The 22,493-nt window shown below is 46.7% G+C and overlaps 2 protein-coding genes across 4 annotated transcripts; one reads left to right on the plus strand and one right to left on the minus strand.

Moving 5' to 3' along the window:
* The first annotated feature begins 596 nt into the window (after positions 1–596).
* si:dkey-156n14.3 (zinc finger protein ZXDC) lies at positions 597–8,988 on the plus strand. 2 transcript variants are annotated; one of them, XM_064304497.1, is made up of 10 exons: positions 597–2,673; positions 2,881–3,033; positions 3,909–3,987; positions 4,509–4,639; positions 5,227–5,397; positions 5,667–6,451; positions 6,778–6,862; positions 7,003–7,175; positions 7,600–7,701; positions 8,075–8,988. In XM_064304497.1, exons 1-10 carry the CDS (start codon positions 642–644, stop codon positions 8,159–8,161), a joined length of 3,798 nt encoding a protein of 1,265 aa, XP_064160567.1. In that variant the 5' UTR covers positions 597–641; the 3' UTR covers positions 8,162–8,988. The 2 variants fall into 2 exon arrangements, with proteins under 2 accessions (XP_064160567.1, XP_064160568.1); XM_064304498.1 differs by having other exon boundaries at positions 598–2,673; positions 5,691–6,451.
* A 933-nt stretch (positions 8,989–9,921) lies between these two features.
* cfap100 (cilia and flagella associated protein 100) lies at positions 9,922–21,658 on the minus strand. Of its 2 annotated transcripts, none has more exons than XM_064304499.1 (15): positions 21,475–21,658; positions 20,738–20,809; positions 19,580–19,686; positions 18,968–19,145; positions 17,977–18,044; positions 16,337–16,500; positions 15,901–15,981; positions 15,351–15,529; positions 14,518–14,623; positions 14,197–14,257; positions 13,815–13,969; positions 13,013–13,148; positions 11,834–12,036; positions 11,175–11,268; positions 9,922–10,608 (listed from the first exon to the last, which is right to left on the minus strand). In XM_064304499.1, exons 2-15 carry the CDS (start codon positions 20,796–20,798, stop codon positions 10,495–10,497), a joined length of 1,707 nt encoding a protein of 568 aa, XP_064160569.1. In that variant the 5' UTR covers positions 20,799–20,809; positions 21,475–21,658; the 3' UTR covers positions 9,922–10,494. The 2 variants fall into 2 exon arrangements, with proteins under 2 accessions (XP_064160569.1, XP_064160570.1); XM_064304500.1 differs by having other exon boundaries at positions 21,470–21,658.
* Between the last annotated feature and the right edge of the window lie 835 nt (positions 21,659–22,493).

The raw sequence follows: 22,493 nt of genomic DNA on the forward strand, positions 1-22,493 counted from the left end.
GGTGACTTGTGGTCCACAGTTTGGGAATCCATAATTATCTCAGATTAAATTTTTTGAAATAATAATTTTTAAACAAAAAAAAAACGAAGAAAGAAAACTGCGAACTGCTTTGAGATTATTGTTCCTTCTTACGACGTTTGTTGCCCTAGCTGGTGTGCATTCATGTCGGTAGTGAGTTATAGTTCCGAAGGAGGGGAATCTACCGGAGTCTGACGTAGCGTATAGACCAATTCTATATGCTTTGCCATCGTCGCAGAGAAATGAAACAAGTAGAAAATGCAGTGGTATTTCGTGAAGACTTAGAACAGTCAAGGGCTTTGAGCGCCATCCTGTGGTAGTGATGGAGGGGGCGCGCTAAATGATGTGGTAGAAAGGAAAGTACGATGTTGTGTTCACATTTGTCTACTGTTATTAAAATTAATTTACATAATAGTGTATTTTAATTGTATACACAGAATTGTTTTCATAATAACCTATTCAATCGACTTAAATAAAGCCAGTAAGGGAAAAAAAATCCATTCCATGACGGACGTACAGTCCGCAGTTTATCTGTCACTGAAAACTGGTCGTGGCTCGCAGGATCCTATTACACATTTGTGGAGGGCGGGCCTTTCGTCCGCTGCTGCTACAGGGATACCAAGATGGAAATTCAGGGGCTTACTATTGCCCAAAACACACACCATAAACATGGCGTCTCACGTCGGACAGGGTTGTCTCCACCGGGAACAGCGACAGGCGCTCGCTGTCTCACCTTGTCAAATAAAATCGGAGTCAAAAACGAGCCAGAATCACGAGAACGGGAAAGTGACAAGAACAACAACTGGCCTAAGACATCTCCATTTCGCCTGCTGGCAGAAAATGGCAGCGGCGGTTGTCAGTCTCTTCTTAGGCAGAATAGTAAAGGTAACGCACAGCAAATACAAAGACGCACTGAACAAAGTGGACTCCGTAACGTGATCGGTTCGCAAGGGAAAGACGTCAAGGGACAGCAATTGCAACAAGACTGTTTGGAAACTGGGTCGAAATCCGAGTTTGTGAGTACGGAGACCGGAATGCAAATGGCGCTTCCTGTCTGTGTGGTTGAAGAGAGTCACACACAACAACGGCAGCCTCAGCTTTTACGGCAACAGCACCAAGGCGGCGCTACCCTGCACAATTCACTGCCGTGTGAGAGCGTCGCAGCTGGGAAGGCTAACATTTACTCCGCTGCCAACATCAACCGAAAGGACAACGAGGAATTTTATGTGGTTTTCAACATCGTTCAGGAGGCTGACAGCAACGGCTCTAACAAAGAAATGGGCCGATCAGTCTTGCTCTCTAAAGACGGGAGGAGGCTGATTGGTAAGGATGCAGATTCTACTTCCAAGACGAAGCCCGATATTTCAATGGAGGTGCAAACCACTTCGGTTCTTATACACCCAGATGAGAAGTTGTTGGCTTTAACATCCAGGAACTCCAGCGTTAGAAAACATGTCGGCGCGCGGAACCACGGTTCTATTGCACAGGAAAGGTGTGAGGCAACAGTGACGAACTCCAGTCAGCGGTTCGGTATGAGTTTTGAATCGGATAGCAATGTTGTTATGGCCAACGAACGGTGCGACAATCAGCCATTAGATGAAAGCTTTTCGGCTAACGATGGCGGCACCTCGGATCAGACGTCCGTAGAACTGCATCAGCAGGCTGCACAAAAGTTTACAGGTGCTTTGATTTCTGAAAACACCACTTTCACTGAAACTACACACATGAGCGACGTCAACTCTGATTACCTTTCTGACTACTCGGGAACCACCGTTGCCGGAGGCTCCAATGCTACCCCTTCAGAAGAAACGTTTTCTGGGACCATTATGATAAACAACCAAAGCATTATCGTGACCATTGAAAACGGAGTATTGACGTTAGCAGCGCCCCCTGACGGCCATGCCCCCAAGGAAGATGTGGTTAACCTGAAACATCACCTTGGTGTGAAAGACCACCAAGACATAGTCTTGATTAATTATGATGGCGCGACCAAAACTGCAGGGAAGAACAGTAACGTGGCCGTGGGTTCCATCCAGTACGAAGAATCGAGAATGGGGGTGAGCGACTCGGGTTTGAGTCTGGAGGAGAACTGCGCCTTTCCGGACGCTGGTTCCGCCTTGGACTCCTGCACCTCCACCAAAGAGCAAGAGGACGGGACGCTATGTCCCTTAGGCGACGGGGGCGTGATGCAAACGGGGTTCATCGTGTGCGACAGCGACCTGGCTCCCCTAAAGCTGGGGGGAACGATGGCGTCGAAGAAGGGTTCCCGGACCAAGTACAGGTGCCCGCAGCCGGAGTGCGTGGAGATCTTCGACGCCAAGCACAAGCTGAAGATACACCTGATCTCCCACACCGACGACCAGAGGCCCTTCAAGTGCACCATGGAGGACTGCGGCTGGTCCTTCACCACCTCCTACAAGCTCAAGCGCCACCTGCAGTCCCACGACAAGGTGCGCCCCTTCACCTGCGAGTGGGAGAACTGCGGGCGCAAGTTCACCACGGTGTACAACCTGAAGGCGCACGTCAAGGTGCACGACCAGGAGAACGCGTTCGCCTGCGACATCTGCAGCGAGCGCTTCCGGAGCGCCACCAAGCTGACCAATCACCAGCGGGCCCACTTCGAACCGGAGAGGCCTCATAAATGCGAGTTTCCAGGTAAGAGGCCTTTCGTGTATTAGGCCGTCAGTGTCGTTTTGTTTGTAGAAATCTGCTGGCGTGACGTCTGTCGGATTCATATTGTTTCCTATTTTGCCATGTTCTAATTCTCTGTAATTTTCATTTGTTCAGAGTTTACGGTGATGCCTTGCATAATTATTGGCAGTTGTGTGACTAAGTGCTCTGACCCTTCTCTGTGTTCCCCAGGCTGTGAGAAGACCTTCATCACCTTTAGTGCCCTGTTCTCCCACAACCGCACGCACTTCCGGGAGATAGGCCAGTTCACCTGCACCTTCCCTGGCTGCGACAAGCGCTACGACAAGGCCTGCCGCCTCAAGATCCACCTGCGCAGCCACACAGGTACGGAGGAGAGAAACGACCAGTAACACAGTCACACAGGCTGCTGTACACTGTGCTTGCTTTGTATTGCATCACACACAGTCTGCAGTACACTGTGCTTACTTTGTGTTGCAATAAACACAGTCTGCAGTATACTGTGCTTACTTTGTGTTGCAATGAACACAGTCTGCAGTATACTGTGCTTCCTTTGTATTGCATCACACATAGTCTTCAGTACACTGTGCTTGCTTTGTATTGCATCGGAGGACGGAGTGTGGCACAGTGGGTAAGGAACTGCGCTTGTAACCGAAAGGTCGCAGGTTCGAATCCCGGGTAAGGACACTGCCGTTGTACCCTTGAGCAAGGTACTTAACCTGCATTGCTTCAGTATATATCCAGCTGTATAAATGGATACAATGTAAAGTGCTATGTAAAAAGTTGTGTAAGTCGCTCTGGATAAGAGCGTCTGCTAAATGCCTGTAATGTAATGTAATGTAATGCATCATACACAGTCTGCAGTACGCTGTGCTTGCTTTGTATTGCATCATACACAGTCTGCAGTACGCTGTGCTTGCTTTGTATTGCATCATACAGTCTGCGGCAAACTGTGCTTTCCTTTTCTGATGCATCTTTGACCGGATGCATCATATTTCCTTAGTCTTGCATAGTTTACATATTACAGCAGTATTTTGAGCCAGTGTAAGTTTGTTTTGTGATGAGAAGGAAAGCTTCACGTCCAGAATGCCGAAGCTTTAATGCACACAAGAAAATGCATACTGAAAAAAAATAATATTGGCAGTCAAGTCATTATATGTAAATGAATGAGCTTCTCGCTCCCATGCCGGATAAACGGGTGCATTTTTGGTGTGCTGATGCCCTGCTTTGCCCCCTGACAGGAGAGAGGCCCTTCATGTGTGACTCTGAGGGGTGTGGCTGGTCCTTCACCAGCATGTCCAAACTGCTCCGGCACAAGAGGTGAGGGCATTCTGGGATAGCTCGGGTTTTCCTGACAGCATTGCTGTTCGTTCATGCTCATGCTAACTCTGCTGCGCTCAATTCTATCATGAGTGATATTTCAAGGGTTCCCAAACTGGGTTCCTGGGGACTGCGAAGGGGCCCCAGCAGTTTGAGTATTTATTTATGATATGGAGCCGTGGTGGAGTCCTGTGCTCGACGTGCTTCCATGTATGAATGTGTTAAACGGGTATTATTGCAGTCGGTTGTGGGCGTTCAGTGATAGTGTTGTACTTTAACCAGTTGATTCATTCCAGGGTCCACATCCAGAGGGGAAACTATAAAAACTATTGAAAACTATGACTTTGTGTGTAAAACGCACAGCAAAATGCATGCAATAGGAGGAACTGGATTAGACGCATAGGATTTTAAACTTTGCTTCTTTGAAATTGGAACCTGGAGCAATTAGCTTACATTTTTTTGTTAGGCTTGCAACGGCTGTTCTCTGACTCCCCTCTCTTCCCCCTTTCTTCCTGTGCCAGGAAGCACGACGACGACCGGCGTTTCACCTGTCCGGAGGAGGGGTGCGGCAAGTCGTTCACGAGGGCGGAGCACCTGAAGGGCCACAGCATCACCCACCTGGGCACCAAGCCCTTCGAGTGCCACGTGGAAGGTGAGCGTGGCAGAGCCAAGCTTGGCATTAGTGTTTCAGCAGGGTCTGGCACCCCTGCCTGCTCATTACTCAGGGTAATCCAGTCAGAAGCACGTTAGACAGTCATTATGACGCTGCATATTTTCACTGGAACCGATTTGATTTTTTAAATAATACAAGTGTAGATCTCAAATATGAAAATGTTTATCTAAATGATTGTCTGTGTGGTCCAACTTGCGTGTGTGCGTCTGTGTTGTGTGTGTCTTTGTGAGCATGTGTGCGTCTGCCCGTGTGTACATGTGTGTGTTTTTTTTAATGCGCATGTCTGTGTACTGACGCGTGTGTGTCTTTGTGTGCATGTGTGCGTCTGCCCGTGTGTACATGTGTGTGTTTTTTTAATGCGCATGTCTGTGTACTGACGCGTGTGTGTCTTTGTGTGCATGTGTGCGTCTGCCCGTGTGTACATGTGTGTGTTTTTTTTAATGCGCATGTCTGTGTACTGACGCGTGTGTGTCTTTGTGTGCATGTGTGCGTCTGCCCGTGTGTACATGTGTGTGTTTTTTTATGCGCATGTCTGTGTACTGACGCGTGTGTCTCTGCGCCGGCAGGCTGCAGTGCTAAGTTCTCGGCGCGCAGCAGCCTGTACATCCACTCTAAGAAGCACCTGCAGGACTCGAGCGGGCTGCGGACGCGCTGCCCCGTGGCCTCCTGCAGCAAGCACTTCTCCTCCCGCAGCAGCCTGAAGAGCCACATGCTCAAACACCACAACCTGAGCGCCGGTCAGTGTGCTGCGCCTGCCTCACACATCGCCTTGCCCCGCCCCTCTCCGCCCCAACCACTGCCCAGCCCCGCCCCTCTACCTCTGCCACACCCACCGCCCTGCCCTGCTCCCTCTGCCACACCCACCGCCCTGCCCTGCTCCCTCTACATCACCCACCCACCCACAGCCCTCGCTTTTTATTGGTGACCGTTCACTGCAGCGTATAAAGTTATTTTATTGGTAAGAGTAAAGGAATATCTCGTTTTTTAATAGTCTGTGGTATCTCAGCTGAAAAGCTGTGTTTTGTCTCAGATGTCCTCAGCCAGCTGGAGATGTCCACGTCCCTGACCCCCAGCAGTGAGCTGACGAGCGCCGGACAGGCGGGCGGTGCGGCGGGCGGGGCCGCGGTCGAGCTGGGCAACATCGACCTCACCTCGCTGTTCTCCAACGTGCCTGGAGGGGGCGCCGGAGTGACCGGGCCGGCGGCGGGCCCTGGGGCCGCGGGCCTCACCATGGACCTGTCCCTGGTCAACTCCGGCATCCTGACCATTGACGCGGCCTCGGTGGGGGCCACGCTGGGCGGGGCCGGGGGCGCCCTGGCGCAGGCCGTGGACCCCCTCATCCTGGCGGCGGGGGCCGACATTGGCCCCCACGGGCTGGACGGGGCCCTGGGGACGGGCGGGGCCGGCGGGGTGCTCCCCCAGGGGACCCTGAACCTGGACGACGTGCAGACGGTGAACCCGGAGGCCCTGGGGTCCCTGGCGGCCCTGAGCATGCGGGGCCCCGCGGCCCCGGAGCAGCTCCACCCCCTCAGCTCCTCCAGCGCCCTGGTGGCCGACGCCCCCGCCTCCCTCACCCCCTCCAGCAGCCTGGCGGGGGCCCCCGGGCCCGAGCTCCTGTCCGCCCCGCCCAAGCCGGAGCGGGCGGGCGGGGCCCTGCTGGGGCCCGCGGACGTGCTGGGGCAGCAGGAGGGCAGTAAGGTGGTGACGCAGTTCGTCTTCTCCGGGCACGCCGGCGGCTTCAGCGCGCAGAAGGACCCCGAGCTCAGCGCAGTCTCCGCCTGCTCCTTCTTGGTGAGTCATAGGGTGCGGTGAAGAGCGCCACCGCGGCTCTGACAGGTGCAGCCACAGGGTTATTTAACATTACGTGACATTACTGCCATTACATTATATCACTGCCACTACATTACATTACTGGCATCACATTACATTACTGCCATTAAATTACATTACTAGCATCATGCTAAGCTACTGGCATTACATCATGTTACTGGCATTATGTTGTGTTACTGGCGTTACATTACTGGCCCTGGCATTTACAATGAGCAGACAATTGCATAAATTGGGTTTGAGCGAGCCTAGAGGTGGGAGTTGGCTACAAGACCTTTTCCCTTTTTCAGGAGAGTGGAGGGTCTGCGAGGACTGACTACAGGGCAATCCAGTTGGCCAAGAGGAAGAAGCAGAAAGGCCCAGCATGTAGTCCAGGTAACCTCTTATGTTCCCAGCTGGCTGCACAGTGGGTGCTAATGGGATTTGTAGTTTTTTTTTGTTGTTTGTTTGCGTTTTTGTTGAGTTATGGGTTACAGAGGCGACGTAGTTGAGGTTGTGCTCTGCGTTTTTGGCAGGCGGTACCGGTCTCGGCCCGAGGAAGAGCAAGGGCGCGAAGAGCAGCAGCGCCACGGCGACGGCCGGCCCTGCGAGCGGCCGGTTCGGCGAGGGCGTGGCCTCGGCCAACGCCGGGCTGACCATCCGAGACCCCGTCACCGGGGCGCAGTACGTGCAGATCCAGCTGCTGCAGGTGAGCAGAGCCCAGTGCATTCTGGGACGCAGTACGTGCAGATCCAGCTGCTGCAGGTGAGCAGAGCCCAGTGCATTCTGGAACAGTGTCACACGGCCGCAAGTTTACCTTTGCAGCACACAAGAATTTATTTTAGAATTTTAACCATTAAGCTCTTCTGCTTAAGAATGGTTTCCTTTTTGTGTCAAGGGGCGCATGGATTTTGGAACCCCTGGCAACAATGTTTTGTTGTTTCCATTGTGGGACTCTCGGGCCCTTAACTGGCTGTGCAGCTCATTTAGGAAATTTCCGTTCCAGAATGACTTGACAGTCATCAGTGCTAGTTGGTGCTCCGTCATTTATGAGCGTTTGTATGGCATAAGCGGCTCTGTTAGCGCTGCCTGTCTTGCTCCCCTGTGACCCTTCCCTCTTTACCCGTCGTCAGGACGACCCGGCGGGGGACGGGGACCTGGCCTTCCAGCTGAGCTCGCAGACCTCCAGCTCTCACTCACAGCTCACTGTCGACCTGCCCGTCAACATCCTGCAGGTAGCGCGTCACCAACTGCCATTTTATCACAGCAGAAACAACCTCCTGTGGATGACTGCGTCTCTCACCGTAAAAAAAATCATGCACACATTATTTTTGTTATTATTAAAAACATTGAGCAAGCCTAGTTCATTCCCAGACATAATAAACATTATTATTTAAAACCATATATCATATTCATTAAAATCGATAGGTTTTTAGTTATTTGTTATATTTGTTTGCATGTTAATATTGCACAGCATTGGTTTTGTGACGCCAGCAATGAAACTTAGCATTCAGGCCAGTGCAGTATGGCTGTAGATCGTTGTGGTGGAGGTGCAGGTTTTGTGCTAGTTGAAGTCCAATGCTGGAGTATCACTGGCCTACTTTACAGGAACCTGCTCCTACAACGGAGGACGATGCAGGGTCAGACAACTCGCAGTTCACAGGAAGCACCATCAACCTGCAAGACCTGGAGTGAGCCTAGACGCCTCGGTACAGGAAACAGGAAACTGAGAACAGGAAGTTGCGGCCTGAACGCAGCAAGGCGTGCACCGGACTTTGCGGCGCAGGGTTGCCGACGTTTTCTGAATCCGGACTTGTTTGATCGAATCGCTTTTTTATTTTTAAGAAAAGTATATTCCAATGGAAGATCTTTCTAAAGCATGCCCTTTTGATAAGGCATGCATTTCTAACCATTTGTACTATGCGAGTGTGACTTAATTGAATGTCAGCGCTCATACCATGGGACGGGATGTTAAAAACTGTTAAAGTTTTTAGGTTTTTACTAAGATTCTTACCTCCGCTGTGAGAATCTGTCATGTCATTTCTCTTGGTTTGTTTTCATTTTTTACACTCGGAAGCTTATTTGGTGTTCAGAAATCACGTTTCCTGAAAGGAAGCACTTTAAGACGTGAACAGGAGTCCGTTCGGTGCACAGAGGCCGATGGATGTCCTTTGCTTTTAAATCAGCGGTCACACTCGTATAAATGCATACACGGTATCTGTTGTCTTTGCCTTACGGACATGACATTTATATTGCAATTAACTAGAGAAAAAAATATATGGTTTATGTTGATTATGGTGTTTTTTAATTTATTTTTCTATTGTTGCGTATCTTACAAAAAGCTTTTTTTTTTGTTGAGAGAATAAGGTGTGCTCCATGTTAATGTCATCCAGATAGGAAGACAAAAATCCAGTTTGTTTTCTATCTATAGAGTATCCATATGTATAACTTCATGTACTTATTTATTAGGTTTGGTTTACCAAATGGAAAGTCAAATAAAGTCCCGTTAATGAAGCACAAGATCACCGCTGTAATACTGGTTTGTTTTGATTGGCTGGAGCAAGAAGCTACATTGTTCTGGTAAGTTCTGTGTGCATACAGCATATTTGTAATTGCAGAATCTTCATGTACATTTAAATTCAAAAGTATTGGGACGGTGGGACATTTTTTGTTTTGGCTCAGTACTCCAGCACATTGGATCTGAAATAAAACAATATGAGGGTTAAAGTGCATATGAAATGGCTGTAATTCATGCAAAGAGGAGGATCCCCTGGTATGGATGTAAATACCCATGAATTAAAACTGACGGTCTGCATTTTAAACTCTCCTATTCATTCTTTTATTTCCAATCCAGTGCGCTGGCGTAAAGAGCCAAAATGACAAAGATTGTCATACTGTGCCAATACTTTTCCATTTATCCATGTAGTTTGACTATTTTCAATTATTTTTCAAATATTAGTCCATGATTTCTGGACATTTGTCCAATGTTGATGTTTGTGTTTTTGAGTTCAAATTTAAAGGGCAATGAAATAAAAGGGAGAATTTCAGACCTGCTCAGTTTGACTAGCCATAGTGTTTCTGTATTATCTTCCCCTCGCCTATCGCTACAAAGATTCTTTGCAGTAGGTGAGCTGAAAGTTGATTGACTCCATAACAACTTCTCTCTGAGCTATTAGATTTGTAAAATGAATAATCTGAGGGAAATATTTATGCATTTTCAGTCTGATGATTGTTTCCCTGGCTTTAGAGTGGAGGCGTATCAGTGGTACATGCTTTAGCTTAGTCTTTTTAGCTTAGCTTTCTGAGATGAAGGCAGTTTTTGCATATTGGGTGTAGTTGCATGTAATCTGCATCATGATGGATTCATCATACCTGCATTCAACCCATATGTTTATAAAAACATGGTGGATGTTTGCCCTTTTATGGTTTAATGATCTTTGGTCATAGATGCATTTAACAGTGAACTCCCTAGTAGTTGAAGTGACAAATCTTTATTTCTCTTCAAAAATGCATGATTTTATAATTTTCCCGCTTAATTCATCTTTATGTACAATCGATGTTTGACACTGAATCAGGTCCATCTGATTCAATTTTCTGTATTGATTCCTGGGTTAAAGAATGCAGTCAATCTCACTCTACTCAGTATTTCATTTTTACCGCACTATTTAATATTTTGTAAAACTGTATTGCCAGTGATCTAATACATACTGTAGGCTGTCACATAAGTTTGGCTCCAGGTTGCCAGATTTGGATTTTTTGGGGTGAATGCTATCAAAACTAATTGAGGACTGGGGTGGGGTGCTGGCACTTGAACTAGCAGGCAAATTTCAATCAATTATTCCGACCGGACATTTATATTGTCGGTGCCATAAACCAGACCTGTACAAATAATTAGAAAACCAGGAAAATCTGTTTGTGCTGAAGTCGCAACGTTCCAGTCAGAAAGGGGAAAAGTGTGCATCTGGAGCGGTGATGGCGGGAAGGAGTAGTGTGCAGCGTGATTGGCCGAGTGGGACTGCGACTTCGCGCTATGTGAAGAAATACTGGTGCTCCTCTCTCTCCCTGTCTGCCATGTCCGTGTTCGCGGCTTCCTTCTTTTTGCGCTCAGGGGGGTGGGAACGAACCATCAGCTTCTTCCCTTTCTGAAAAAACAAATGGAACCACGGTTTCAGCTTCTGAGAAACATTCATGTTCTATGTATTGTGTTTTTTTGTTTGTTTTTTTAATTTGACATCAACTTTTAAATTGAGTTTAAATTGATGATCAGTTATGGGACTTCCAAATGTGCTCAAATGTGATCTTTTACAATTTAAGACTTCAACTTCCCTAATGTATGAAGAGAGCTTATTTTTAATATTTGATAATGTTTAACCTTTTTCCTCAACATATTTGGAATGCTCAGTTGTATTTGTGTGTTGCAAGCAGAGTGCAGGTAACAGTCGGACCACAGGAGGGCGCTGGTGCGCTATCGACACAAGCGATCTGGCACACCGACGGCCTCCCTGCCTGGCTGTGGGCCAGGTCCTGCACTGGGTCCGGGTCCGATTTCAGACCACGGGGCCCGTCCGCACTGGGACACAGCGTCTTAACAGGACATGCCCCTCAGCGGCCCCCAGTGCAGACTCCGATCGACGCCTCCCTGTCCCGAGTGTGTATCTGGTGTGTGCTCGTTCCCGTTTGGCGCGTCTGCGCGGGAACAGCCGCTCACGTTTTTGGCGATGTCTGCCTGCGCTCTCTCCAGGGCCTTCTGAAGCCTTTCCTCCTGGTGCCTTTTCTGCTGGGATATCTTCTCCTCCCTCAGTCTGTGGACACACAACACCGTACCTTCACTGTACCTTCAAACCCAGCTGGCTGCACAGTGGGTGCTAACCAGGTATTTGGCTCCAATTTCCCCGCTGCTAGAATTTTGTCTTTTGGGGCTTTTTTGAGCTTTTTTTGTGCAATTATTATTCCTGGATATCTGCAATTATCCATTTCACCTTGCTCTCACTTTTTAGGATTAGCTGTGACCTAAAATGTTCACATAATTTTTTACATGTTTAACTGGGAATGGCCATAAGTGCTAAAATATTCATTGACCATTAAAAATGGCTTTTCACTGTTCAAACTCTTAAATTGCGAGAGTCTTAAATTGGTATTTGTTTTTTGTTATTTTCAGTATTTGAAGTCTCTTTGAATATGTTGAATATGTTATGTAATTGAAATGTATTCAAATACTCTCACAAATACTAATACATAGTGATTGCAATTGTGGCCCGCAACATTACACGGCACGCCTGTGACCAGAGACTTATTGAGATGTGTGGTTGAAAACAACGTCGTCATCTGCGACACAGAATAAAAACGTGATGTATTTCCGCGCCGGACCTGATCCGGCGCTCTCTCTCCTTGGACTTCTCGGCCATCAGCACGCGGTCGCGCGGGATGCTGTCCACGTTCTCCAGCAGCTCCCCGAGCCGGCCCTCGATGGCGGTGAGCATCTGCAGCGTGCTCAGGTTCCCCTCGCTGTCCCCGATGCAGCTGCGGTACACCTCCCGCACCTTCTGCCCCAGCGTGTCCAGCATGCTGTCCTGTGAGGGGACCAGGACAGCGGCAGCCATTTTAACTGCGCCAGTGAGAGGACCAGGAGAGCAGAAGTGTAGCACAGTGGATAAGGAACTGGGCTTGTGAGCGAAAGGTCATAGGTTCGATTCCTGGGTAGGACACTGCCGTTGTACCCTTGAGCAAGGTACTTAACCTGAATTGCTTCAGTATATATCCAGCTGTATAAATATATACGATGTAAAAGTTGTGTAAGTCGCTCTGGATAAGAGCATCTGCTAAATGCCTGTAATGTTAACTGCACCAGTGAGGACCAGGAGAGTGACAGAGCCTTTTTAACTGTGTCAGTGAGGACCAGGAGACTGACAGAGCTGTTTTAACTGTGCCAGTGAGAGGACCAGAAGAGCAGCAGAGCAGTTTTAACTGCACTGGTAAGAGGAGAGCGACAGAGTAGTTTTAACTGCACCTGAACCTGTGATACAAAACCTGGTATCGGTATCAAAGTCAAAATTCTGATATTGTGATAACACTACTTCAAGCAGGTGCAGGCACCCGAACCCAGAACAACTTAAGAGTTAATGTACACTTGAAAGTTTACCTGAAACATGCAAAAAAATAAATAAATCCATGCTTAAACTGTACACCTTTCAAGACCTGTAGTCCCAAGTTTCCCTATCAGTCAGGGACTACAATGGCAGGATCATTTAGATCCAAGGAAGCCCACACTGGTCTCTGAAAGCCAATCCCTTTCTCAGGGCAGTGCAGATGTGATGGCTGTGGTCTAGATAAGGAATTTTCAGACTGCAACACATCCACTATCTTCACACTGTAGCTGAAAATTCCTACCTAAAACGGGTTTTTTAATTATTTTTTTACCCAACATGCATTACAGGTTGCACTGCAGAGATCGTATATACTCAAAGATGTATAACCCATGCTTTAAAAAAAATCTTGTTTCTAGGCCTGAAAGTGTGTCTAATATGCAGTTTCTTGCAGGGTGCGTACCTGGTCGTCCTCCTTGTACTTGCCGTAGGAGAACAGACGGGCCTTGATCTCCAGCTGGGCGGCCCTCTCCTCCTCCTGCTCGATGTTCTGGGTCATGTTGTCGATCTGCTGCAGCAGCTGCTCCGTCTCCTTCTCCCTGCGGGGTTCGAGGGAGGGGGGAGCGGGCGGCACGGGACAGACCAGCCATTCGAGTGAGAAAAGGATGGGAAAAAACGGGTGAGTCCCTTTTCCGAAATATTTCTCATGGAGGATTAATATCCGTATATTATATATGTGTGTGTGCGTATAAGCCATATACTGTCTTTCTACATTTGTTTGCATTAATAGTGTCTTTCAGCTTGTTTGTTTGTTTTATGTTAATCAAAGTTAGTGTTTTGGCGTGTTTGTCTCTGTAAATCTGACAAGCACACTAACTAGACGCATTGGTTCTCTAAGTTTGGCACGTCATTGTTCAGTCTCCCAGGTCTGTGCCATTTCTGGCCATGCAAATTTTAATTCAAGTTAAATATATAATAATTTATTCTGTCTGGGAACTTTTTAAGCAGAGACAGGACATTAAAACAGAAAACGAAGGCCATATATACACCTCCACTGAGCTTTTAATACCAGCATTCCACACACACACATGCAGAACAAATGCACAGCAGTGCAAAAATCAAGCTCAATAAAATATCATGGTGATATAAAATAAAATAGGTCAGGCAAAGCTGGGGTTGCTGTGCAGGCTTGTGAATTTTAAAACTAAAATTAGATTTGAAAAAGCTGAATAATTCAGATCGGCTCGGCCGTCCCAGACACTCACATCCTCTTGCGCGTTTGGTCCAAGACCTGCCGCAAGTCCTCCAGAGACTCCTCCGTCTCGCGGGAGTTCTGGATCAGGGACAGGTTCTGCTCCTCCAGGTCTGTCAGCAGGTCCAGCAGCTGCTGGGGGTCTGTGAAGTACATCTCCGGTTCCTCCTGTAGGGGGCGCCAAACGGAACTGAAAGGCTGCTCTGGGCACATAATACCTTTATGTAATATTCCATTCAGCGAACAATCTTATCCAGACTGACTAAAATGCCATGCATCAGTGATTTCAAACGGGTTAACAAGAGATTAAGAGTTGACCTTTATATAGCCAGATGCACAGTGTACAAAGACACATGCTTCTATTCATTATTCTTTCCAACTGCAATGCGCCACACCTGACTAGCGAAAGACTCGTAATCGGAGAGATTGACATCCTCGGTCTTAGGTTCCACACTCCTGAAAGACAAACAGTGAAGAAAAATGTAAATCCCCAGCTTTTCATTCAAATGTACTTCTGTTTAGGTTAGTTCAGTAAATATAGCAAAAATGAGCATCTTTGATTTGATCAATCAAATGACTTGGAAGAAATAACTAACTCACACTTCTTCATTTGTGTGAACCAAGACACTTTATCTAACCGTGATAAGCAGTTTTGGAAGAACAGTCATATCTGCTATGACTGCAAGGTTATGAAATGCCACGTGGCTCCCACTCACGGTTTGGGGCTCTGTTTGCCTATTTTGATAGTGTGCCTGGATGCCCGTCTGGAGTTCCTGAGGGGGGGCAGCTCCTTCTTAGTGGTGGAGGCCCGGGACTCTGCCCCTGTCCACAAGAGAGGGGAACCAAGCAGGGGACATGGCTTCATTTTTCATTTTTATTCTACTGGAATAAGGGTAACACCCCAACTATTTTGAAAAGTTTGGTGTAATCTTTAATGACCACGGTTTGGTTTTGTTTCATCCAATGGAGGGCACCCTCAGTGGCACAATGCCTGCGACTGGGGTGTAGTATTTATTTGATCCAAAGGGAGAAGTGCCCCCTACTGGTTCACCAACACCCCAACACCCTTTCTATCAATAACTAGAACAAGTTATTTCCCCACAAGTTATATCAAAGTGCTAACCAAGCTCAACCCTGTATAGCTTCAGCAGTTTGACATGAGAAGGGCATAGGTTTGTGTGCCTATTGGCTACTGGCCTATTTAGATTAAAACCATCTAATCTAAAACGGTGGCAGAACAAAGGAAATATAAAGGAACTAGGCCACTACCTTAAACCACCTCATTCAGGAAGTTATGTCATACATCAATACCCAAAGTTGAGCAGTCATCAGACTCATTTAGCGAGTGTCAGCTGGGCCTATGTTATCGATCTGCTTTCTGCCAAGCAAGCAAATTCACATAGTTGCCCATATAGCATTCACAACGCAATACAGAATGATAAGCCCTGCTCGTGGAGTGGGGTAAGCTTTCTAGCACTTTCTTTGAAATAGGCGCTACAGCAGGGATGGACACAGACAGCTGCGCGGCTTAGACGGCTGTAATGCATACGTTTGTCTTGCTGCCCCGCGCTCTTGCCCTTGTCCTTCTCTGCGACGGCAGGGAGGCTCCTCTGCGCGCTCCTTCTCCGAGCCAGCTGCTCCTGCTGCCACTCCGGAGGCGAGAGCTTGAACAGGAAGTCCTTGTACATGGAGTACTCCTTCAGGGTGTCCTCGTGCTTGGATATGTCGCTACAGGTGGCACACGCACAGTCAGGGGGGAACGCTACTGTATGCTGCAGTACTGTGTCAACCCTTGGCTTAAGTCTTTATTAAAACCCATCTGTCCTTTTTTATGTCTTGCGTTTGTCGTCATGTATATCAAATTTGATTTGACTTGCTATTTTATAGGTACTTTCTTCTATTCTAGCATTTATGCAGTGTCCATTCTATTCTTTCTGTAAATAACATTTTTTTATTGATCCTTGTTAAGTACTACATTCAACAAATTTAAAAGGCACGTATACAAATTATTATTATTATTATTATTGTTGTTGTTATTATTATTATTATTAGTTTGTTGTAAAGTGACAGAAATAAATTAATTTGCAACAAATGCTTACCTTTTAATGGCCACCATTTTGGCTGTAATTCTCTTGATTTCGGAAACCTTCTCCTGTCTGATTTTGGACTCCTGCTCAGCACTGCAGATGAACAGTAATCGAAAACAAGAGGATGTCACAGGCCATAAGGCATGTTCACATCTGCCCCTCTCTACAGCAGTCCGGAAAGGCAGGATTTTGCAGTGCGACATGTGGCAATGCCCCTTCAGATTCTCGAATTAAGGTTCTGTGGCATTGGTGCCCACTCAGCTGTGAAGGAGGATTTTGTTCCATTAGACTCCAGGACCACCTCTTTTACTGAATAATTATCTAGACTGAATCAGTTTAATGGCAGCCTCGCTGGCAATCAGCTTAAACATCTGTCAGCATTACAGAGTGACTGAAACAGAGGAGCCTGAGAGGACGGAATAACTTCCCTGGTCCGGGGTTTAGTTACGTTTTTATGGCCTCCACCGAGCTCTTGTCGCTTTCCTTGAGGAACTCGTCGAACATGACGGAGTCCTTCTCCAGGAGCTTCTCGGCCCGGGCCAGCTTCTTCTCCTCCGCGATGGCCGCTCTCTCCAGCTGATCAATTTCCTCTCGCTTCACGGCCAGGGCATACTGGGGGAAAATTGGGGAGGAGGGAGTCGCGGGACAAAGAGGAGGATGGGGCAGTGATTGATGCGAATGCTCAGGAGAGTCAGCAGCCACAAGTGCATGTTCTCGTTTGTGTTAGTGTTAAACAGTTTACCCTTCAGGGTCCAAGTTGAACTATGCGGTTGTTCCCTGCACTTGGACCGGTACTTCTCTCTAGGGTTTTCGTCATACTTGTTCCTGGTTATGGTTATACACTTTGTTGTACGTCGCTCTGGATAAGAGCGTCTGCCAAATGCCTGTAATTTAATGTAATGGCCTTGATATTGTCCCAGGGTTCAGTGCCATTTGCTGCGCTTGGTTACCTGCTTGTGTTGTCTGCTCACTGATCTGTTCTCCAGCCAAACTCAGGAGAAGATGCTACCAAGAAGCATTCAGTACAGATGTTCCTTTATCTGACACCTCACACCTCTGTCTCACACCTCTAAGGGGACATTCATGGAAATGGGCCTCTAACTGGATGAGAGTACTCCACTCTGAACTGTGATCATTTTCTAACATGCTTGTATCTATGTTCCCACAATCTGCTTTATAAAGAACCTTTTTTAATGCTCCTTTTCTCATTTTTTCTCCCAATTCATCAGCTGACTGCTGCAACCTACGGTACAAACTGTGGTAAGTGCAGACAGGTGCACACTTGAATCCTAATGTAATGCCTGACCGCTGCTTCTCTTCCTGCCACAGTCCGCAGGTGGACGCGAGACAGAGGAAGCTGCTTCACACGCAGCTCGAGCGAGCAGACCGCGGGCACCCGGCTGACCAGGGAGGGGCACTGGCACACGGTGAGCCCCCCCGAGCCCCTCCCTCCCTCGGAGACGCAACGGCCAGGTACGACTGCAGGCTCGTTCCGGACAGTGACCATTCCTTCGTACACTACCGCTGGGGAGGGAACACAACATCTGGAGAAAACGCACTCGAGCCTCTCTCTCGCAGACCCGGGCACGCCAGCGGGCAGCTGCAGGCCAGGGACTGACCCGCCGCTGGGTTTTACGGGCTTCTCTGCAGGAGAAATACAGGAAGCCTTGGAGTGGAGTGGGAGGTGTACGCTGTTTCAAACAAGTTCCACTCTGTTTGGACGGTACATACTGTACTGTTCTGCTTCTCACATATAAAAACAGCCTCTTATTAAATTTGGGGAAACTAGAGAACTGTTTTTATTTTGCCTCCTGTAATAAACTGTTGCTCTCGAACCCATCGGTACACTCATTTCTAGCTTTATAGGGTGAGTTACTGAATATTTTTGTTCATTTATACAGGATTTTGAATGTATATGTGGGTGTGTAAAGTTTTGTAATTGTAATGGCACATTGTCTGCCACAGTAGTTCTGCTGATTGACTTTGTCAGTGAAAGTTTTCTATGCCTGCGATGTAGAGCAGGTACGGTTAAGATTTGTTAGATTTGTGTTAATGTTAGTGCAATAATGTTAGTGCAGTCTTCCTTACCTCCAACAGAAACATCTCCCGTTTCTTGCTGATGAACTCGCTGATGCTCTCTTTCTCAACGTTGCGATCTGAGGAGGAACGCGGGGATTGATAAGACTGCATCGCACGGGGAGGGCGGTTTACGGGGGAGATGGGCCGCTGCAGCCGCCGAGTTCCGCTGGGCCTTTAGTTTGGCTTTGTACCTTTTCTCTGAATCGCAGTGCTCATTTGAACAAACCTTAGTGGATAAAGCAGGTATAATCCGCTTTCTTAGAAAGGCTAATACAAACTCAAACTCAATCCCAGGAGCCAGTCGAGCACTGTGACGCCTGTCCTTTTCCCCAAAACAAGACCACGATAATCAGTGACATAAATAAATAATGAGGGGAAAAAGGGAATCATCCTCAGTCTCTTGATACTCATTGGCACTAACCAGGATCAGATCAGTTCATTATGTGAAAGGTTTTGCTTTCCATTACACTGTTATTGGCCACGTAAGATTCCCATTGCCCCTTGTCTGGGGAAATTTCTGTTTGTGATCCCTGCTTATAAAACCTGCAGGATCCTGGCCCCCCATGAATGGAGTGCCCACCTTCAGAATAATTATCAGAATTAGCAAGGTTTTCATTTAATAAAGTACATGCTATGCACAACCAGATGCAGTGTCTGTACTAAAGATCTGTGCGATGTACAGTGAGTGCTATCTGACACCAGGTGCAGTATCTGTGTTTAAGATGTGCGTTCCATACCGTTCGTGGTTTTTACAACCAGGGGCATTATCTGTGTTTAAGATGTGGGTTATGTATAATGGGCACTATCTGAAACCTGGTACAGTATCTGTGTTTAAGATGTGGGTTATGTACAATGGGCACTATCTGAAACCAGGTACAGTATCTGTGTTTAAGATGTGGGTTATGTACAATGGGCGTGATCTGAAACCAGGTACAGTATCTGTGTTTAATATGCGTGCTGTACGTGCTGTGTGAAGCCAGGGTCCGTGTTGTATTCCTACCTTTGATCATTGCCACCTTCCAGGCGGGGTTGTCTCTGAGCTCCGAGGCCTTCTCATTGGCTGCGTGCTCCTCCCGCCCCGCCCTCAGCTCACACCACAGCTCCGCTTGTCTGGCCTTCTTCCGCGTCGCGTAGAGGCCCCGGTCCTGGACCTTCATCTTCAGCCTCTTCTGCTGTTCCTACGGTATGAGAGGGGTTCGCCGCCTCAGCCTTCAACATGACATCACACTCCTGATATCCCAAATGAAATCTATGATGGAATACTCTTTACTTCTAGTTCCCAAACTTTTAACTCATCCCATTTAGCAATTTCATATATTTTCTGCAACCCACACCCCTTATTAAAATGAAACCTAACACTTTCAGATATGGATTTATAGAGTTTCAACCTGTCCCAACAACCATGTGTGCACTATTACTGTTAAAACTAATATTACTCCAACTACTAATAAAAATAATAAGTTTGCTAGCATGAGACGACCACAAATACAATTTCCTAAAAACATTAAGGGGGACAACATTGCCTTATGCTTAGGAAGTAATTTTAAGTACATTTTTGTTGACGTTTTGTTAAGAGATTTCAGTGAACTGAACACAGGAAACTCAGACACACCAGCCTCTTGCGCTCTCGTTCCTGTTTCCTGAGCAGGAAGATGTTGCTATCTGCGGGAAGTGTGAAGGGGTTCCTCCTCCCAGACTCCTCTTCATCGCTCCGCGCAGCTGTTCACACACAAACACACTCGCACTGTTGACCAGCGCCAGACGGGGAGTGTTCTCCTCTCGTCCTGGCCTGAGATCGTAGCACAGCTTCCGACACCCTGCAGATCAGCTGCTTACCTCTCCATCTAACAAAAAGTCTTTTTATTTATTATTAACTTTTATTTTTTACGGAGTGGGCTGACTGAGCGTGCATGTGACGCCCAGTGAACGCCCCCCATGCGTGACCTGCAGGTCTAGTGGATGGAAGCCGGAGTGCCAGGAGGAAACCCAGGCGGACACAGGTAGAGCATGCAAGCTCCACACAGAAAGGCCCCGTCCAGGATGCACACCCAGGCCCTTCCTGCTGTGAGGTGACAGTGCTACCCACTAAACCATCGTGTTGCCATTGGTCCCGGTTGTCAGTCATGGTCCCACGTGACCAATGTGCTAACTGATTTTATTGAAAATTCTCTCACCCTAATTCTAAGCTGGTTATTAGTATGTGGTGTTCTTTACCATTAATGCCTTGGAAGTTGCTGTTGGCAAAAGTGTCAAATGAACAAATGGAAAATGTAAATATTCCATGTCAAAAAATAATGAGCATATAAAAATAGAATATGCATGTCAAATCCAAAAAACACTTCAGCATACGGCTGTATTAATGCAGTCAGCCTCTGTGTACTATAAATCTGAAAAGGCTGTTCTGACTTTTACTCATGTAAGTTTGTCCAGAGCACATATTGGATAACTGTACGCTGTAAATCCCATAATACACATTTTATAAAATTCAGATTGTGAAAAAGGCATTAACTTTGTTTGGTTATACATAATATGTAAGCCATAGTAAAGATGATACAAATACATATGACAGCTGGTTTATAAGTGTGACTAAACCAGACATGCTTTAGTACACTGCTCCCAAATACATTAAGAATGTAATGTGTTCATAGTCATGCTATCTATAAGTTGTGTAAATGAGAAGGCAGCTACTCTTAATTTTTCAGGAGGCACAAAAGATAACATGGTACACAAATATAGTGAATGGATTGACAATGACAAATCGACATGTTACCTGAGACCACAGACTCGGTGTGCTCTGTCGACTTCGATGCAGTCAGTGGGCCCGCCTGCATTTTCTTTCGCTCTGTAAAGCATTGATACATAACATAACATTTATACAATACACGTAACGACCATTGGCATGAAGTACAGTGTAAGTATAGGAGAAATTGACTTTGACTTTAAATTATTTAAAAACAAAATCTTGCTTTATTTCCTGTCTGGGCTGATACACCGCTAAACATAATGAGTCTTGGGAGCAGTAGTTGCTTGCACACTTGGGGATACGGGCTTTTTGACCACGGCGTTTGAAGATGCTGCCGATAACATCTCTAGAGCAGAGATAAACAAAAACTAAATAATACTGGTGATTGGGAACTTTTACGGCAGCTAGTAAAGCACCGTTTATGTAATGCAAACGCCAGACGGACAGCCCTGTATGCCAGGTAGCCTGTTCCTAGTTCCTACCCATTATTATTAGGACTCATCGCCCAGGTCGTCGTAGCAATTGCCAAAACGGTACGCTGCAAAATTGTACTCACTTTTTAAAAATGTATTTGAGTTAGATACGCATTTGATTACGTAAACGCTGTAATAAAACAATATGCCCTATATACTCAACATTCATATTTAACTTCATATTTGACGAGTCACTATATAGGCTAATTAGAACTAGATCATGTTAGGTCCCTGTTTGATCTTTGGGTCGCTGAAACTACATTTTCAGGATGCTCTTACGTCTTACCTTACCTCGTCTTGTAAGATGAAATACAATGTATCAATGAAGAAGACACACTAATCTAGTTAGCTAGTTATCTAGTTTGAGATGTAACACACGTGTACCATGAAATGATTCTATCACATTACTTCGGAGCTAAGAACCCTGTTTGCGTTCTGTTACCGTGGCAACGTCTGCCACGAGTTTTACTTTGTAATTCATCTAATGCCGATAGATGGCAGCGCAGTGCTGGAACTGTAATAGTAATGCCTGGAAAGATTACCGGAGATGCACACAGATCTAGGGGATTTTTTTAGTCCTCGAAAGAGGAGCTGACCTTTAGTGTGACTACAGTTCAGGAACCGACGAGTGCACCCGTCAGGTGGCATGATCCAGTCTTTCGACTGTCTGAATAAGTTACCCAACAATTTCTTGTCGCGTTTACTTTTATCGTACGGTGTTTTCGGATGGCTGCCAGTATCTACATGGTTTCCAGTGTACGGCATGTGAAATCGCACAGCTTAATCTGTTTATGGTACACCGGGGAACTCGTTGTTGTATAACAGACCATATTTTACCTGTTCCTGGCCCCCCACATAAGCTGCGTGTCTAGCTGTGGCACCTTGGATGGTTGAATCTGATAATTAAAACGTTCAAAAAGGTGTGTTATTTGACACGCAGTTAAAAAGAAGGTAACCTGGTGTCATTTGGAACACATACCCTTGAATTCATTTTTAAATACTTTTGTTTATTTTCCCTAAAAATTTTTTTTTAAATGAGCTTGATATACTATGAGATTAAATAAAACATTTTAATTGTCCAGAGAATAATTGCATCTTTATCCAACTAAATGTGATGATTCTCAGAAAAGTAGTGTCTGCTGCACAATAGTTCTTTGCTGTACCACTGTCGTGAGAGCCCAGTGGGGTAGAGAGCCCATGGTTTCCTAAGCCTTCTGTCTCTGGCTGAGCCACCAAACCCCCCACCCCACAGCACCCCCCACTCCCAAATCCATGCTCACTCCACTTTAGTGGTCATTGCTCCATTATAA

The sequence above is a fragment of the Anguilla rostrata genome, chromosome 13 (genome assembly GCF_018555375.3).
Source record: "Anguilla rostrata isolate EN2019 chromosome 13, ASM1855537v3, whole genome shotgun sequence".
NCBI classification, from domain to species: Eukaryota; Metazoa; Chordata; class Actinopteri; order Anguilliformes; family Anguillidae; genus Anguilla; species Anguilla rostrata.